The following is a 16,605-nucleotide window of genomic DNA, read 5'->3' as shown; positions in this document are numbered from 1 at the left end:
GTGGTTTCTTCTTTCATCTCTGCTGTCAGATACTGCGGTGTATAAACACTGGTGGGGGGCTGCTCTCGTTGATGTGAAGCTGGTCCCTCCTTTGTCAGAGTATAAGCAGAGGCTGGGTCCTCCTTAATATGAGTAGTGGGATGTTTATGAGCAGCTGAACAGTTTTCAGTGTCTCTGAAGTTGCCTCCATGATAAGAGAGGGGTTCCCCCATAACGTTATGTGCTGAACATGGTTCATTGTGACTGATGGGCTTAGAAAAGTCACCGGAGTTCTCATCGAAACCCAATTCCTCTTCTTCCTTGATACAGATAGTGATATAATCCGTATGATTGGTGGGTGTACATGTGGCTGTATCTTGAAGATTTCCCCCATTACACAAGAGTTCCTGTTTAACATGAGATGGATCTTGTTGTGAAGGATCTGTGGCAGTAGCGATGTATTTGCGTCCTCCATCTTTGGTGACACATCGCTCCTCAATATGAGTTGGAGAGAATCCGGATAAAACAAATTCAACTGAAGAGAAAAAAATGTATTAAAATTAAAAGGAGTTGTCTAGGCAAAAAATATATTTTTAAAATAGGCCGGGGGAGGTGAAAGAATTAAAAGAAAAATTAAACTCCCCTATTCCCGATGCTGCGGTGTCCTCCCAGCGCAGTCCTATCCTGCTGCTTCAGTGTCTTATGAAATTGAAACTGCTCACAGGCTGTGACGTCACGTGCCCTTCGCTGAGACCAATGATTGGCCTCAGTGGTCACATGCGGTCCGCTGGAAGACCACAATGGACCTGGAGGACCAGCCCATGCTGGGAGGCATCGGAGCACCAGGGAAAGAGGAGTATAAAGTAAATCACATGTGGGAACATTTTATCACATCAAAGGAGTATCCAAATCTTACAGGGCTTTTCTGGCCCCTCAGGCAGTTTTCACACAGATTACCTATCTACAGCATAGATCTGATTGGCAGGGGTCTGATTCCCGGATCCTGCACTGATTAGCTGATGCCAGAAACTAGAGTAACAGATGGAGACAAAAGCAGCTCTGCTCCAACACAAGTAATAGAAATGTGATAGACTGTTACCTGGTGTAGTGAGCGACTGCTGATCCTCCCTCATGACGTCTTTGTACAGATCCTTGTGTCCTTCTATGTACTCCCACTCCTCCAAGGAGAAATAGACGGTGACATCCTGACACCTTATAGGAACCTGACAACACAAGGATACAGTCATCACCAGACACATCGCCCCCTGTGTTCCTGTATAATGTCCCCGCAGCGCTCACCTCTCCAGTCAGCAGCTCAATGATCTTGTGGGTCAGGTCCAGGATCTTCTGCTCATTGTTCCTCTGTTTCAATGGTGGTGGAGGAACGATAACGTGGCAGTGGTTTCTGTCTTGTCCTTCTGACAAATGGTAATTAATATAACATGTTGCTTCCTCTGCAGACTTCCTCAAAGGACCATAATCCTAAATTAAGAAACATGTCAAGAAATTGCATACATAGACAAAACATAGTAACTCCATGATATATGTATTAAGTGTTTTCACTCATGTAACAAAGTTCCCAAAATATCTCACCTCTCCAGTCAGCAATTAGATGATCTCCAGGGTGAAGTGTAGTATCCGCTCAGTCACATCATCTTTGGCCCCCATGCTTGGGTCAGTTAGCGAGAGACGTCCTGTACTTGTGGAATAGACAACCACTGGGGGACCTCATGTAGTAATATTATCCTAAATAAAAGGAATGGCCACAAAGAATCCACATTTCAATAACATTCCTTCACAGCTTGTCTACCCCTAGTAACTTGCTGATTTATGAGGGTCTGACCGCTGTGACCCCCCACTGATCACAATAACTGGGGTGTTTTGCACCCCTGGTTCAATAGAGCGGCTGGTTGGATATGCGATGCTCCTTTCATTTCAAAGGGAACTGCACATTTCTGACCAGCTCCATTCTCATGGTCAGTGGTCGACGCAATGGTCAGACCCCCATGATCTCCTTTCCCCTTATCCTTGTTACCTCTTGTTTTCTGGGAGGGAAACTGTCTGACTACTGACAGTCCTTACACTTGGACCTCCACCCATTACCAAGAGCATGGGTCTCCGTTCCCCATTCAGAATAGAGCGATAGTAGAAAATACATACTAGTACATTATTTCAGTCTCTAAGGGACTAACAGAGTTAGCCAAGCTTAGCATTCAACTATCTTTGCCAGTTAGCCACATACATTGAATGCAGTGGCAAGTGTAACTGTTCCATTCCAGATGAGGATACAGTATCCCCATTCTTGTGACTGCCTGGGCACCCATTGGCGGGTCCATCCAGGAATCAACACTTATCACTTATTCTGTGGCTAGGTGATAAGTTGTTATGGTAGGACAACCCCTTTTAGACCAGGTTCACAGAGAAAGTACACACAACCTCTTAATAAATCAAGGGCACCCCCATGCACCAGAATGAAAATCTACGCCAGTCAGGAACTGCCAGAAATTTTTTTTGTAACTCACACCAATGTGGGGTTGTGGCATCCCTGCCCTGGTCTGCACTGCTAACTGATAATAAGAGTGAGGGCTTCGGTGCAAGAAAGGGCTGTACATCAAAGCTGCACCACATGAACAGAAAAAACAGAAAACTGGTGCAGATGGGTTAATAAATTACCCCCCACTACCTCAATTTATGGTGCAGACTTTCACCTTTTGCAGTGCAGGGCTGTGGAGTCAAAGCCACTGCCTGAGCCCAACTCTGACCCCTGTGGAAATTGCTGAAGGTTCACCTGAATGAAACACATTTTCCCCATAAAAATGTGTCTCTGTTGCCGAGATATTATTTTATTTCACAATATGCAAACGAGCAGTCTGGAGCACTGACGGCGGCTCCTTTGACCAAACTTCTATACCCCGCACTGCCCTGGAACGCCCTCTTTTTCCCCTTTCCATCTCTGAGTGACAGGACCAAGGAGCTAAGCTGAAATCTTCTACTCTGTCACTTAGAGAAGAGTGAGGAACTAGACCAGTGTGGAGCAATGGAGCCGCCCTCAGTGTGCCAGATGCTTATTTGCATATTCTGAAATAAATGAATAATTTGGCAACTGAGGAACAAATTTTTATAGGGAAAAACGAGTCACATTCAGGTGCACTTGACCTAAACAACGGTGTCGCTGGTTGTATATTTTTTACCCTGGTGTTGACTCCCTAAAATAACAGATACTATATAATTACCTGTGAGGCCAGGAATACAGCGGACTGTCTACCTGTACCAGAATGTGTCAGCCAATCACTGACAGCGCCGCATCTCTGTATGAACAGAACATCACTGCTAGGTCACTGACTGGCTGACATGCTCCTGTGCAGACCAAAGGTCAGATGTATCAGAGTGGGGTCTGACCACTGCACCCCCGACCAAAAGGACAGGTAAGTATAAATATAGTATGTGTAATCTTACGCCTCTGTACAGACTACGGAATCAGAGCTGAGACATCCCTTTGTTTTATTTTGAAACTGGAGTCAGTAACTTTTTTTTATCTCCATATCCCTCAATAGCACCCCATAGTACACTGCCGATTTCCCAAAATGGTCCCATGCTGACCCATCCTAAGACCAGGGGCATATGGGTGAAGTGCGCAGTGGGTTACACTAGGTTCACACTAACGTTCTCCTGTGTCGTTTTGTCTGCGTGAGGACCTGAAAAATGGAGAACGCACCCGCTAAATAAGTTAATCCGCTGTGATGTATTGTAGATGTGTCTACATAATACTGGAAAAGTACAAAATACTTGGCGCTGCAGGTCTGAATCCGCACCAGGTCAGCTATTACTGTAGGTTCTGTAGTTGGGCTACATACATGGGAATTGCAGGGGAGAGATGGGTTTGGCTCTGCTGCTTCTTTTTGTGGCTTGGTCTGCTGCAGAATGTCCACTACAGATTCCCTGCTGCAGCCCAAGCCTGGGTGTCCCTACTCTGATGTCTGCAGGTAGATGGTGGCTGGAGCACTGAGGACCTAATGATGGAGCCTGGGGCACTGAGGACCGAGTGATGGAGCCTGGGGCACTGAGGACCTAGTGATGGCTGATGGGGCACTGAGGACCTAATGATAACAGCTGGGGCACTGAGGACCGAGTGATGTAGCAGAGCTCATGAATATTAATGAGGCCACTCACCTGCCGCGCTCACGCTCTCGGAGTTACTGACCGGCCCCATCACTTCCGGGGTCACAGAGCAGCCACTACTGGGGCCTGCGGGGTCTTTATGTGTAGGGGATTCGATAATGAAGTGAGGATTACGGCCACGCACCTACCACTGATCGGTGATATTGGTCCGCTAGTCCTGAGAGGTATAGCCATATATGGAGTACGTGACGTCACAAGTTAGCAAGACGTTGCCGACTGTCTTTAGTGCAGGGAAGCGTCGGCCATTTTGTTGTAGACCAGGCTCAAGGGATGGGTCACATTATATACTATAATTTATGTTACTATTACTTATATTATTCTCTACCTCATATAATAACAACTGTAATTAATAAATAACGGCTTTTCTCTATTATGCCTATTTATCTTGTATTTCTATAGGGGCATTATACTGTGTGAATGCTCCCCTTCCCCCACATAACTGATAGCACAGCAGAGATAACATCAGTACCCCCATAAGGGTCAGTTCACATGGAGGAATTTGCAGTACATTTGGGGGCGGATTTCACCTCCAAATCTGGAGCAGATTCCTCCCAAATCCTCCTCCCATTGTTTTCAGTGGAAGGCAGAGATCGCAGCAGGACGAGGAAAAAAGAAGTGTCCTGCTCAAACTTGCCGTGGAGTCTGCGACTCAAGACTTTATTAAGTCCATTCATCTGGGCCTAAACAGGAGTCGGATGCCGCAACGGAACACTGGTGCATTGCATCGGCATCCCATCGCGGCTAGCCCATGTGAAAATGCCGGCGGTGTAAAATGAAGAAGAATTTCCTCTTCATTTTCCGCCGTGTGAACAGACCCTGACTGTGCCAGCCACAGGCAGCGCAGCAGAGACATCATCAGTATCCCCATAACAGTGTCAGCCACTGGCGGCAGCAGCAGAGACATCATCAGTATCCCCATAACAGTGTCAGCCACTGGCAGCAGACACATCATCAGTATCCCCATAACACTGGCAGCAGCAGCAGCAGCAGATACATCATCAGTACCCTTATAAAGGGAATGGTCACACAGAGATTTTTGCAGGCTGATTTTGATGCGTAATCTGCCTGCAAAAATGGCACCCATTGACTTCAATGGTAACCGCTCACTTTTTTTCCCACTAGTTAGTAGCGTGGAAAAAAAGAAATGACATGACCTATCTTACCACAGATTCCGTGGCTCAAGACACGATCCTGTTTAGGCTCATTCATTCATACAGGCCTGATCAGGAGCAGAATGCCACGATGTAATGCCAATGCTACATCAGCATCCCCTCGTGGCTAGCCCCGCAGAAAGTTCACAAGGTGGAAAAGGTTTTCGCCACCTTGTGCTCTGTGTGAACATACCCAGCCATTGCCAGCCCCAGGCAGAGGTCCTGTCCTCAGCACTGACCTTTACACCCTCACATATGACTGTCTGGCCTCAGCAGTGATGTGCTCTGTGTGTCAGTGGTGACCTGAACAGAAACAGAACATCACAAGAAGGCATCACCAGACCGCCAGCAGTGCACGGGAGGAGTCGTAAATGGAAAGTTAGTTTTGTTTTTTTTTCATCATTTATACTATTTACAGCCCCAGGAAATATCTTCTTTTCCTGATTGTGCAGGAACGGTATGGCCTAGAGAAAAAACTCCAACTGCACTGAAATAAATGGATCGTCACCACTGAACGAGACATGAAATCATCACAGCCATATATTCTACACAGCATTAAATTCGTATTGGTCGGGGACCTGACAACAAGACACAGCTCTGACAACTGCTCCTCGCAGAGACAGGCTTGGTTACATGCAGAAGCAGCGTTCTGAGCAATTTACTGCAGTTTTGTAATGCACTTATATATTGTCACGTGACATCATTCCCAGAATCCCTCACCTTTCCACTCAATACGCAGATGATCTCCAGGCTGAGCTTTAATATCTTTTCAGTTGTGTCCTTTTCCTTCCCCATCTTCTGTCCTAGTTGTAAAAATACTGTGAATTCAATACAGTGGTATCCAGTCTAGGCAATCCTGTGTAAGCCTAAGAGCCTGTAAGACAATAGCAAACCATGGACCATGGACTCTAAACATTCTAAAAACTGCTGCAAACCCTCAGCTGGGAGAAGTTGTAGACGTGTACACCTCCAGAGCTGGAATCTATGTGTCACAGAGCTAGGCAGGGAAGGTATGTAGTGGAGGTGCTATCATATTATATAATACAAGCATGCTATACAAAGCATACTATGGGAGAAGGAAAGAGTCTGCAGAGTAATAGGGAGCAGTGATCAGAGAAGAGTCTGCAGAGTAATAGGGAGCAGTGATCAGAGAAGAGTCTACAGAGTAATAGGGAGCAGTGATCAGAGAAGAGTCTACAGAGTAATAGGGAGCAGTGGTCAGAGAAGAGTCTGCAGAGTAATAGGGAGAAGTGGTCAGAGAAGAGTCTGCAGAGTAATAGGGAGCAGTGGTCAGAGAAGAGTCTGCAGAGTAATAGGGAGCAGTGAGCAGAGAAGAGTCTGCAGAGTAATAGGGAGCAGTGAGCAGAGAAGAGTCTGCAGAGTAATAGGGAGCAGTGGTCAGAGAAGAGTCTGCAGAGTAATAGGGAGCAGTGATCAGAGAAGAGTCTGCAGAGTAAATGGGAGCAGTGGTCAGAGAAGAGTCTGCAGAGTAATAGGGAGAAGTGGTCAGAGAAGAGTCTGCAGAGTAATAGGGAGCAGTGGTCAGAGAAGAGTCTGCAGAGTAATAGGGAGCAGTGAGCAGAGAAGAGTGCAGAGTAATAGGGAGCAGTGAGCAGAGAAGAGTGTGCAGAGTAATAGGGAGCAGTGGTCAGAGAAGAGTCTGCAGAGTAATAGGGAGCAGTGGTCAGAGAAGAGTCTGCAGAGTAATAGGGAGCAGTGAGCAGAGACGAGTCTGCAGAGTAATAGGGAGCAGTGAGCAGAGAAGAGTCTGCAGAGTAATAGGGAGCAGTGGTCAGAGAAGAGTCTGCAGAGTAATAGGGAGCAGTGGTCAGAGAAGAGTCTGCAGAGTAATAGGGAGCAGTGGTCAGAGAAGAGTCTGCAGAGTAATAGGGAGCAGTGGTCAGAGAAGAGTCTGCAGAGTAATAGGGAGCAGTGGTCAGAGAAGAGTCTGCAGAGTAATAGGGAGCAGTGGTCAGAGAAGAGTACAGAGTAATAGGGAGCAGTGGTCAGAGAAGAGTCTACAGAGTAATAGGGAGCAGTGAGCAGAGAAGAGCCTGCAGAGTAATAGGGAGCAGTGAGCAGAGAAGAGCCTGCAGAGTAATAGGGAGCAGTGAGCAGAGAAGAGCCTGCAGAGTAATAGGGAGCAGTGAGCAGAGAAGAGTCTGCAGAGTAATAGGGAGCAGTGGTCAGAGAAGAGTCTGCAGAGTAATAGGGAGCAGTGGTCAGAGAAGAGTCTGCAGAGTAATAGGGAACAGTGAGCAGAGAAGAGTCTGCAGAGTAATAAGGAGCAGTGGTCAGAGAAGAGTGCAGAGTAATAGGGAGCAGTGGTCAGAGAAGAGTCTGCAGAGTAATAGGGAGCAGTGGTCAGAGAAGAGTCTGCAGAGTAATAGGGAGCAGTGATCAGAGAAGAGTCTGCAGAGTAATAGGGAGCAGTGAGCAGAGAAGAGTCTGCAGAGTAATAGGGAGCAGTGGTCAGAGAAGAGTCTGCAGAGTAATAGGGAGCAGTGATCAGAGAAGAGTCTGCAGAGTAATAGGGAGCAGTGATCAGAGAAGAGTCTGCAGAGTAATAGGGAGCAGTGATCAGAGAAGAGTCTGCAGAGTAATAGGGAGCAGTGGTCAGAGAAGAGTGCAGAGTAATAGGGAGCAGTGGTCAGAGAAGAGTGCAGAGTAATAAGGAGCAGTGGTCAGAGAAGAGTGCAGAGTAATAGGGAGCAGTGGTCAGAGAAGAGTCTGCAGAGTAATAGGGAGCAGTGATCAGAGAAGAGTCTGCAGAGTAATAGGGAGCAGTGGTCAGAGAAGAGTCTGCAGAGTAATAGGGAGCAGTGATCAGAGAAGAGTCTGCAGAGTAATAGGGAGCAGTGAGCAGAGAAGAGTCTGCAGAGTAATAGGGAGCAGTGGTCAGAGAAGAGTCTGCAGAGTAATAGGGAGCAGTGATCAGAGAAGAGTCTGCAGAGTAATAGGGAGCAGTGATCAGAGAAGAGTCTGCAGAGTAATAGGGAGCAGTGATCAGAGAAGAGTCTGCAGAGTAATAAGGAGCAGTGGTCAGAGAAGAGTGCAGAGTAATAGGGAGCAGTGGTCAGAGAAGAGTCTGCAGAGTAATAGGGAGCAGTGATCAGAGAAGAGTCTGCAGAGTAATAGGGAGCAGTGGTCAGAGAAGAGTCTGCAGAGTAATAGGGAGCAGTGATCAGAGAAGAGTCTGCAGAGTAATAGGGAGCAGTGAGCAGAGAAGAGTCTGCAGAGTAATAGGGAGCAGTGGTCAGAGAAGAGTCTGCAGAGTAATAGGGAGCAGTGATCAGAGAAGAGTCTGCAGAGTAATAGGGAGCAGTGATCAGAGAAGAGTCTGCAGAGTAATAGGGAGCAGTGATCAGAGAAGAGTCTGCAGAGTAATAGGGAGCAGTGGTCAGAGAAGAGTCTGCAGAGTAATAGGGAGCCGTGAGCAGAGAAGAGTCTGCAGAGTAATAGGGAGCAGCATAGTGACCCCACTTCTGCACTTCCCTGCCACCCTCACATCTGTCACTCACCCGCCGTCCTCTGCATCCTCCTTGTTGCTATCACTGGGGGGGGGGGGGGGGTTTGAGGCTGACGCCGATAATAAATGGGCAATAATTCGTCAGCGGTCCCTTTAATTCAGTAACACAATCCCCGCCCATCGCAGTGATTGGCTGATACAGACTTAAGCAGTGCTCAATGGCATTACCATATATGGAATGCGTGACGTCAGCATCTAGAGCTTAAACTTAAACACAAGGACAAAAGTTTGTTTTCTGTGTAATGATAAACCTGTCCCCGGATAGTCGCCATTTTCCCGTAGCTCACCGCCTTATAGGCTAGCTTTATATGATTATATAGGAGTCGTCGTTGTAGTCTAGGATTGCTATCCAGATAAAATACACATCATCACTGTAAACATGTCATTGCCTGGGTGACCGCTAGAGGACGCTGCAGTGTGAGTTTGATCACCGGATCTCATGTCCCACAGCTTGTAACACTGAAAGATCCCAACTCCCAGCGGCTGCAGAGAGTGGATTCGATGTGATCCCAGAGAGCAAGGACCGAGGGGCAGGAAGAGCAGAGACTGCTGCCTACAACATCCTGTACAAGCACAAGTCACAGCAGGTAACTATCACTCTCATCATCCTGTCTGCTAATAGCTCAGTCCTGTCACACACAACTTTATTTTTCCTCCTTATGTGTTATCCTCTATCTCCTCTTAATCCTGGCCTGTTCTATTATTCACATAACTCTATTCCTCTGCCTGCTGTGATACCATCATCATCATCCTCCATATCACACTGCCGGGGGACCCAAACTATAGAGAGCCTGTCCGCTAAAACAGGGGTTCCCATAGACTATAATGGGGTTCACCGGGTGTCCATCAGGTTTCCTCCAAGCAGGACTCTTTTCGACCATTTTTGGCTAACTCTGTGGCCCCTGACGACCTAGCCTATATATGACCATGACCACGACCATGTCCTATATATTATATTATTCACATAACTATAGTCCTCTTTCTGCTATTATCACCATTGTCATGCACATCTCCTCCTAGCCCAGTTCTATAGATATATTGGCAGATTCCCCAATACTTTACTCCTCCGTCCTTATGTCATCCTTCAATATCATCCCATATCATGTCTCTTTAGATAAGTGCACCCCGGATTCTAAGCATTTACTGGAGCCCGAAAAAAATAGATGAGATTTTATCAATTTTAATCCTTGAACTGCAGAAAAAATTGGCACAGAAATTGATAATGTGAATTTTATCCATTTGCCAAATCTGTGACAAATTCACATGTAAATCCAGTCACTGTCCAGTGTGCACATCCTCTTATTCTTCCTATTTTATAGATACCTTGTATAATTCCCTTTCTGTCACTCCTCCATCCGTTTTCTCCAGTCTGTCCTGCAGATTTTTGTTCCTCTTCCTTCTTGCTGTCAGGACGTCCTCCATCACCATCTTCCTGCTCTGTCTTCCTTCCATCCATCACCATCTTCCATCTTCCTGCTCTGTCTTCCTTCCATCACCATCTTCCTGCTCTGTCTTCCTTCCATCCATCACCATCTTCCTGCTCTGTCTTCCTTCCATCACCATCTTCCTGCTCTGTCTTCCTTCCATCCATCACCATCTTCCATCTCTCCCAAGAGCCTTAGCCAGCAGATTTTTTCATTTCCTCTTGATAGATCTAACAGAAGTTGGGTCTGCAGGAAAAAGCTTTGTAGAGACAGAAGATGGAGAAGGAGATGAGATACATGACCAAGAGTATATTAAGCCTCACCCTGGAGATCATCTACCTGCTGACTGGAGAGGTGAGGGACTCTGGGAATTAGATCATATGACATTACTATTATCTTAGCCAGAGGCCCTCATAATCTTATATGATCAATAATGTGTGTTCTTAGAAATACATTCCTGCAAAGAATAGAAAAAATCCTTCAACAACCCAGGTGTCAGAGGGACGAAGCAGGACGCAAGACAAAGACAACGAGAAGAACATCCTGGACCTCACCCACAAGATCATTGAGCTGCTGACTGGAGAGGTGAGCGCTGCCGGGAAATTATACGGTAACACAAGGGATGATGTGTCTGGTGTTTACTGTATCATTGTGTTGTCAGGTTCCTATAAGGTGTCAGGATGTCTCCGTCTATTTCTCTATGGAGGAGTGGGAGTACATAGAAGGACACAAGGACCTGTACAAGGACGTCATGATGGAGGATCAGCAGCCCCTCACATCATCATTGGGTAAGAGGAAATCACCAGATTTATTAAAGAGGACCTTTCACCACTTTTGGGCACATGCAGTGTTATATACTGCCAGAAAGCCGACAGTGCGCTGATTTCAGCGCACTGTCGGCTTTCCCGATCTGTGCCCGGTGTAAAGAGCTTACGGTGCCGGTACTGTAGTGCTCTATGGTCAGAAGGGCGTTTCTGACCATTAGCCAGAGACGTCCTTCTGCCTCGTGGCGCCAATCGCGCTGTGCTGTGGAGCGGGGAGGAACGCCCCCTCCCACTCCTGATAATGCTCGTCTATGGACGAGCTGTGTGAGCAGAGGGAGGCGTTCCTCCCGGCTCCACAGCACAGCGCGATTGGCGCCGCGAGGCAGAAGGACGTCTCTGGCTAATGGTCAGAAACGCCCTTCTGACCATAGAGCACTACAGTACCGGCACCGTAAGCTCTTTACACCGGGCACAGATCGGGAAAGCCGACAGTGCGCTGAAATCAGCGCACTGTCGGCTTTCTGGCAGTATATAACACTGCATGTGCACAAAAGTGGTGAAAGGTCCTCTTTAATTTATTAATTCAGGAACTAGCTGGGACACCAACCGTCCATCTATCCAGTTTTTTGGGTTTTGGTTTTTTTTAAACTGAGCACACAGAATGGGAAGGGGGGGGGGCAAAAAAATGAGCACAGATCCTGTTCATTTAGCAGCTCTGCCGTTTATATTCAACTGATAGGGTCCATAGAAACACGGATGGCACAAGGATGCTGTAGTGTGCTCCTCATTACGTCTTTTACAGATCCGTACAATGGTCGTGTACCTGTAGCCTTAAAGACGTTCGGCGCCTCTATCAACTCCATTTCTTTGCATTCTTTAATAGCTGCCGCTCCATTGATTCTGGTACAACTGGAATTTTTTCTCTAGCCCCACCATTCCCAAGCAATAAATGCTGTTAGTACAGAGCCTAAATGGCATATCAGGCACCATATCAGGAGGGCGGTTTCGTGCAGGCAAGGGGGCGTGATTCAGAGCTCTGACACCATCTGCCTGACTGATTGGTCAATGTTAGATAGATCTGTATCATGTGCCCTCGCCTGCTCCTCCCTGACACCTCCTAGTTGACCTTAGAGAGCCTAAGTGTTTTATCAGGCACCAAAACTAACAGCACTGATTGCTCAGGAATGGTGAAAACTATTACAGGATCCAAAGACTTGGAGTAAATGGTGAAAGCGCTGAACCTGCACCATATGCTGATAGAATTCAGAATGTGTGAACATGGCCTAATGGTATATTAATGTGTAGACTTATGCTGTAAGAAATGTTGTAAGGCTGGATCTAGTGGATCTAAATAACTGTATACTGACATGTCTTTCAGATGTCCCGCAGAGCACAAATATATCAGAAGTATCTTACAGGAACATGTCTTCCCTGGATTCTATGAATGATCACAGTAATATCATTAATACCCAACCTGCAAGGCAGTCATCATATAACCCTGAAATGGAGAATATTCCTGAGACATTGTCTTCATGTAATCAATTAGAAGTCAACAGAACCAAAAACTATCTACAAAGTTCATCTACTCCCATACGTAAGGAGCCGGCCCTGTGTAATAGATTGAATCCCACATACATCAACCCGACAGATCACACACAAGATCCAGTAACTCACATTAAGGATGAATCCACACCTTGTATCCAAGAAGGTCTCTTCGCCATGAATTTGCCCTCTGATCTTACCTTTACAATTAGAGAAATTAAGGAGGAATCGGTCTCATGTGATGAAGGTAATTCTGAGGAGAAAGACAATGATCTGTTTGCACCAGCAGATTCCCCACAAAGAGATCCATCACCTGATATGACGATGACCCCAACTTCACATGAACAAAACACCAGTGATATATCTACTCATGGCAATACTGTACAACATATATCCTCTTCTGGGGAGTATATCACATACCACCATAAAAATAAGTCATCAGACAAACTGTTCTTCTGCTCAGAATGTGGTAAAAGCTTCGATCGTAATTCCCACCTTATCAGCCACCAGAGAAGCCACACAGGAGAGAAGCCATACTCGTGCTCTGAATGTGGGAAACGCTTTATGAGGAGTTCACATTTGGTTAGACATAAGAGAATTCACACGGGGGAAAAACCACATTCATGCTCGGAGTGTGGAAAACGCTTCATCACAACCTCAGATCTGGTGATACACCAGAGAACCCATACTGGAGAGAGGCCGTATCACTGCTCGGAGTGTGGCAAGAGCTTCATCTGTAATTCTGTCCTCATCAAACATCTGAGAACTCACACGGGGGAGAAACGACATTGCTGTCCCGACTGCGGCAAGTATTTTACCACCAATGCCTATCTTGTCGTCCACCAGAGAATCCACACAGGAGAGAAGCCATTCTCATGTACGGCTTGTGGAAAGAGCTTCACTTGTAATTCGGTTCTTACCAAACATCAGAAGATCCACACGGAAAGGAAAAACAAACCAGATCTTGGCAAACCTAAAAGAAGCCAGGCGAAACAAAATCTTTACTCGTGTAGACATTGCGGAGAAATTTTTTCAAACAACACACAATTCTTAAATCATCAGGAAATTCATCTGATGGAAGAATATTCGGAATCACAGCGTGGCGGACATCAGACCAACTGTGAAGAAGAACAGGGACATATTTGTTGGGACTGTGGCAAATGTTTTACCAACGAAAGAGATCTTGTCCTGCATCAGAGACGCCATGTAGGAGAGAAACCATATTCCTGCTCCGAGTGTGAGGAATATTTTACAGAAAGGGGACATCTGGCCAGGCATCTAGAACGTCACCACAGACAGCCAATGTAATCCCGCGACCGCTCCAGGCTGCAGTACAAATACTCTTATTCCAATATATATTTCTCTACAACACTTACAAAGTATTTAGTTAGAAAAAAAATAAAAAAGCAAAATGTATTCTTCTTAATTGCTGATCCTTTGTGATCTCTGTAAGCCACAGTTTGCTTGTGTTTATACTGCTGAGGATCCGACTATTGAGACCATACCGAACACAAGAGCCATTACGCTATAAGAACTTCCTATACATTTCCCATTGCTTTTGTAGCCACTCCTAGGTTTAGCTTAAAAAAAAAGAAAAAAAAAAAAAGCGCAGCAAAAGAAACATGGAACCTCAGCCTACCAGAGAAGGAAAGGAGTCAACTAATTATTAGCCATGCTGCGATGTCTTGCTTGCAAGAAAATCTAAATTTAATTTGTATACAAATGAGCTATTCTATTCACTCGTGGCCACATCTGGCGGATCACCCATTTTTCACCTGTGGTTGCCCACTGCATCGTTCCCTAGAAAAGATTGACAGGTCCTGATGTGCGGTGACCACAGGTAAAAATGGAAGGTCTGGAGTGCAAGGTGGACTGCGTGGGGAGAGATGTGGGGTAGATACTTGGAAGAAGATGAAGATTGCAGCACTCCAGGGTCTTCAGTTAATAAATCCTTTATTCACGCATCATTTTAAAAACAAAAAAAATACACATACCAAAAGTGCAAAAGTTAGAAAAAACACATGTGAGCTGGTATGTGTATTTTTTTGTTTTTAAAATGATGCGTGAATAAAGGATTTATTAACTGAAGACCCTGGAGTGCTGCAATCTTCATCTTCTTCCAAGTATCTGCCTCTATTGCTGTATGTTTCCTATAAGTCCAGGGACGAAGTTTGGCACCTCCAGTCCAGGTCGGTTTCATGGGGTAAGAAGGTCTCAAACCCCTCTTTTTTTGACTTTTAGAGATGTGGGGTGCAGCATGGACTGTGTGTGTGGGGAGAGATGTAGATGCAGGGTGGCCTGCATGGGGGAAATGTGGAGTGCAGGGTGGACTGTGTGTGGGGGAGATGTGGGGTGCAGGGTGGCCTGGGTGGGGGGAAATGTGGGGTGCAGGGTAGACAATGTGGGGTGCAGGGTAGACTGTGTGTGGGGGGAGATGTGGAGTGCAGGGTGGCCTGCGTGGGGGAGATGTGGAGTGCAGGGTGGACTGTGTGTGGGGGGAGATGTGGAGTGCAGGGTGGCCTGCGTGGGGGAGATGTGGATTGCAGGGTGGACTGTGTGTGGGGGAGATGTGGGGTGCAGGGTAGACAATGTGGGGGGAGATGTGGGGTGCAGGATGGACTGTGTGTGGGGGGAGATGTGGAGTGCAGGGTGGCCTGCATGGGGGAGATGTGGAGTGCAGGGTGGCCTGCGTGGGGGAGATGTGGAGTGCAGGGTGGACTGTGTGTGGGGGAGTTGTGGGGTGCAGAATGGACTGTGTGGGGGGAGATTTGTGGTGCATGGGTCGACTGTGTGGGGGGAGATTTGGGGTGCAGGGTGGACTGTGTGGGGGGAGTGATATGGGGTGCATGGGTGTACCAAATGAGAAATGGATGGGAATGGGTGGAGTCAATTTGAAGTGGGTGGAGCTAAATTTTGTCCTTCTTTCTGTCCTTTAAAAGATGGGAGGTATGCTCACTAGTGGCCGCTATGTGACTTCATTCTCTATAACATTAGTGAAGGAGTTTGGTCACACAATGGAAGACACGGTCAAAATCATGATGTAGCCCAAACCTTACTCACAGAGGAAAAAATATGTCTACTAGATTGTGACCACTTGTCGCGTCAATATTATTACTGGACAAAAAATATGGAACAAAGAATTGTTTCAATATAAAAATATCAATACCAGATGTTACCACAAGAGGGCAATGTTGTCTTAGAGCGTGTTAATAATGTCACCTACCAAAATTAACCACTAGATGGCGCTGCTGTTATGAAGAACATGGCAATCATTTCAAGATAAATATCAATTCCAGATATCACCACAAGAGGGCATTGCTGCCATAAAGAATGTAGCAATCGTTTCACTAAATATCAATACCAGAAATTACCACAAGAGGGCGATGTTGTCTTAGAGCGCGTGAATAATGTCACCTACCAAAAACAACCACAAGAGGGCGCTGCTGCTACAAAGAGAATAGCAATCAATTCTAAAAAAAAAATATTAATACCAGATATCACCACAAGAAGGCGATGTTTCCCAAGACCACATTAATAATGTTACCTACCATAAGTAACCATTAGATGGCGCTGCAGTTATGAAGAACATGGCGATCGTTTCAAGATAAATATCAATTCCAGATATCACCACAAGAGGGCGCTGCTGCCATAAAGAATGTAGCAATCGTTTCACTAAATAAATATAAAAACCCGAAATTACCACAAGAGGGCGATGTTGTCTTAGAGTGCATTAATAATAATGTCACCTACCAAACACAACCACAAGAGGGCACTGCTGCTACAAAGAGAATAGCAGTCAATTCTATAAAAAATATTAATACCAGATATCACCACAAGAGGGCGATGTTGTATTAGAACACATTAATAATGTCACCTACCAAAAACAACCACAAGACGGCGCTGCTGCCATAAAAAACGTGGAAATCGTTTCTATAGATAAATATATTTACTACCAGATATCACCACAAGAGGGCGATGTTGTATTAGAACACATTAATAATGTCACCTACCAAAAACAACCACAAGACGGCGCTGCT

The 16,605-nt window shown here is 46.0% G+C and overlaps 2 protein-coding genes across 2 annotated transcripts in view; one reads left to right on the top strand and one right to left on the bottom strand.

Moving 5' to 3' along the window:
• The window catches only part of LOC142219184 (uncharacterized), a 5,030-nt gene extending 841 nt beyond the window's left edge, over positions 1–4,189 (bottom strand). The window contains exons 1-5 of the mRNA XM_075288136.1: positions 4,150–4,189; positions 1,573–1,620; positions 1,279–1,397; positions 1,079–1,202; positions 1–514 (exon numbers count right to left, since the gene is read on the bottom strand). The exon at positions 1–514 is cut by the window's left edge and continues 841 nt beyond it. Of these exons, the coding sequence (XP_075144237.1) occupies positions 1–514; positions 1,079–1,202; positions 1,279–1,397; positions 1,573–1,620; positions 4,150–4,189 (845 nt within the window). The remainder of the gene's footprint in view (positions 515–1,078; positions 1,203–1,278; positions 1,398–1,572; positions 1,621–4,149) is intronic.
• Positions 4,190–9,061: 4,872 nt separating this feature from the next.
• The window catches only part of LOC142219183 (uncharacterized), a 46,114-nt gene continuing 38,570 nt past the window's right edge, over positions 9,062–16,605 (top strand). Inside the window, exons 1-5 of the mRNA XM_075288135.1 lie at positions 9,062–9,425; positions 10,207–10,616; positions 10,710–10,847; positions 10,924–11,050; positions 12,405–13,874. Coding sequence (XP_075144236.1) covers positions 10,539–10,616; positions 10,710–10,847; positions 10,924–11,050; positions 12,405–13,874 — 1,813 coding nt within the window. The 5' untranslated portion in view covers positions 9,062–9,425; positions 10,207–10,538. The remainder of the gene's footprint in view (positions 9,426–10,206; positions 10,617–10,709; positions 10,848–10,923; positions 11,051–12,404; positions 13,875–16,605) is intronic.

This window comes from Leptodactylus fuscus, chromosome 10 (genome assembly GCF_031893055.1).
Source record: "Leptodactylus fuscus isolate aLepFus1 chromosome 10, aLepFus1.hap2, whole genome shotgun sequence".
NCBI lineage: Eukaryota > Metazoa > Chordata > Amphibia > Anura > Leptodactylidae > Leptodactylus > Leptodactylus fuscus.
The sequence above is the reverse complement of the archived record's forward strand: the minus strand, read 5'-3'. Positions and strand labels throughout refer to the sequence as shown.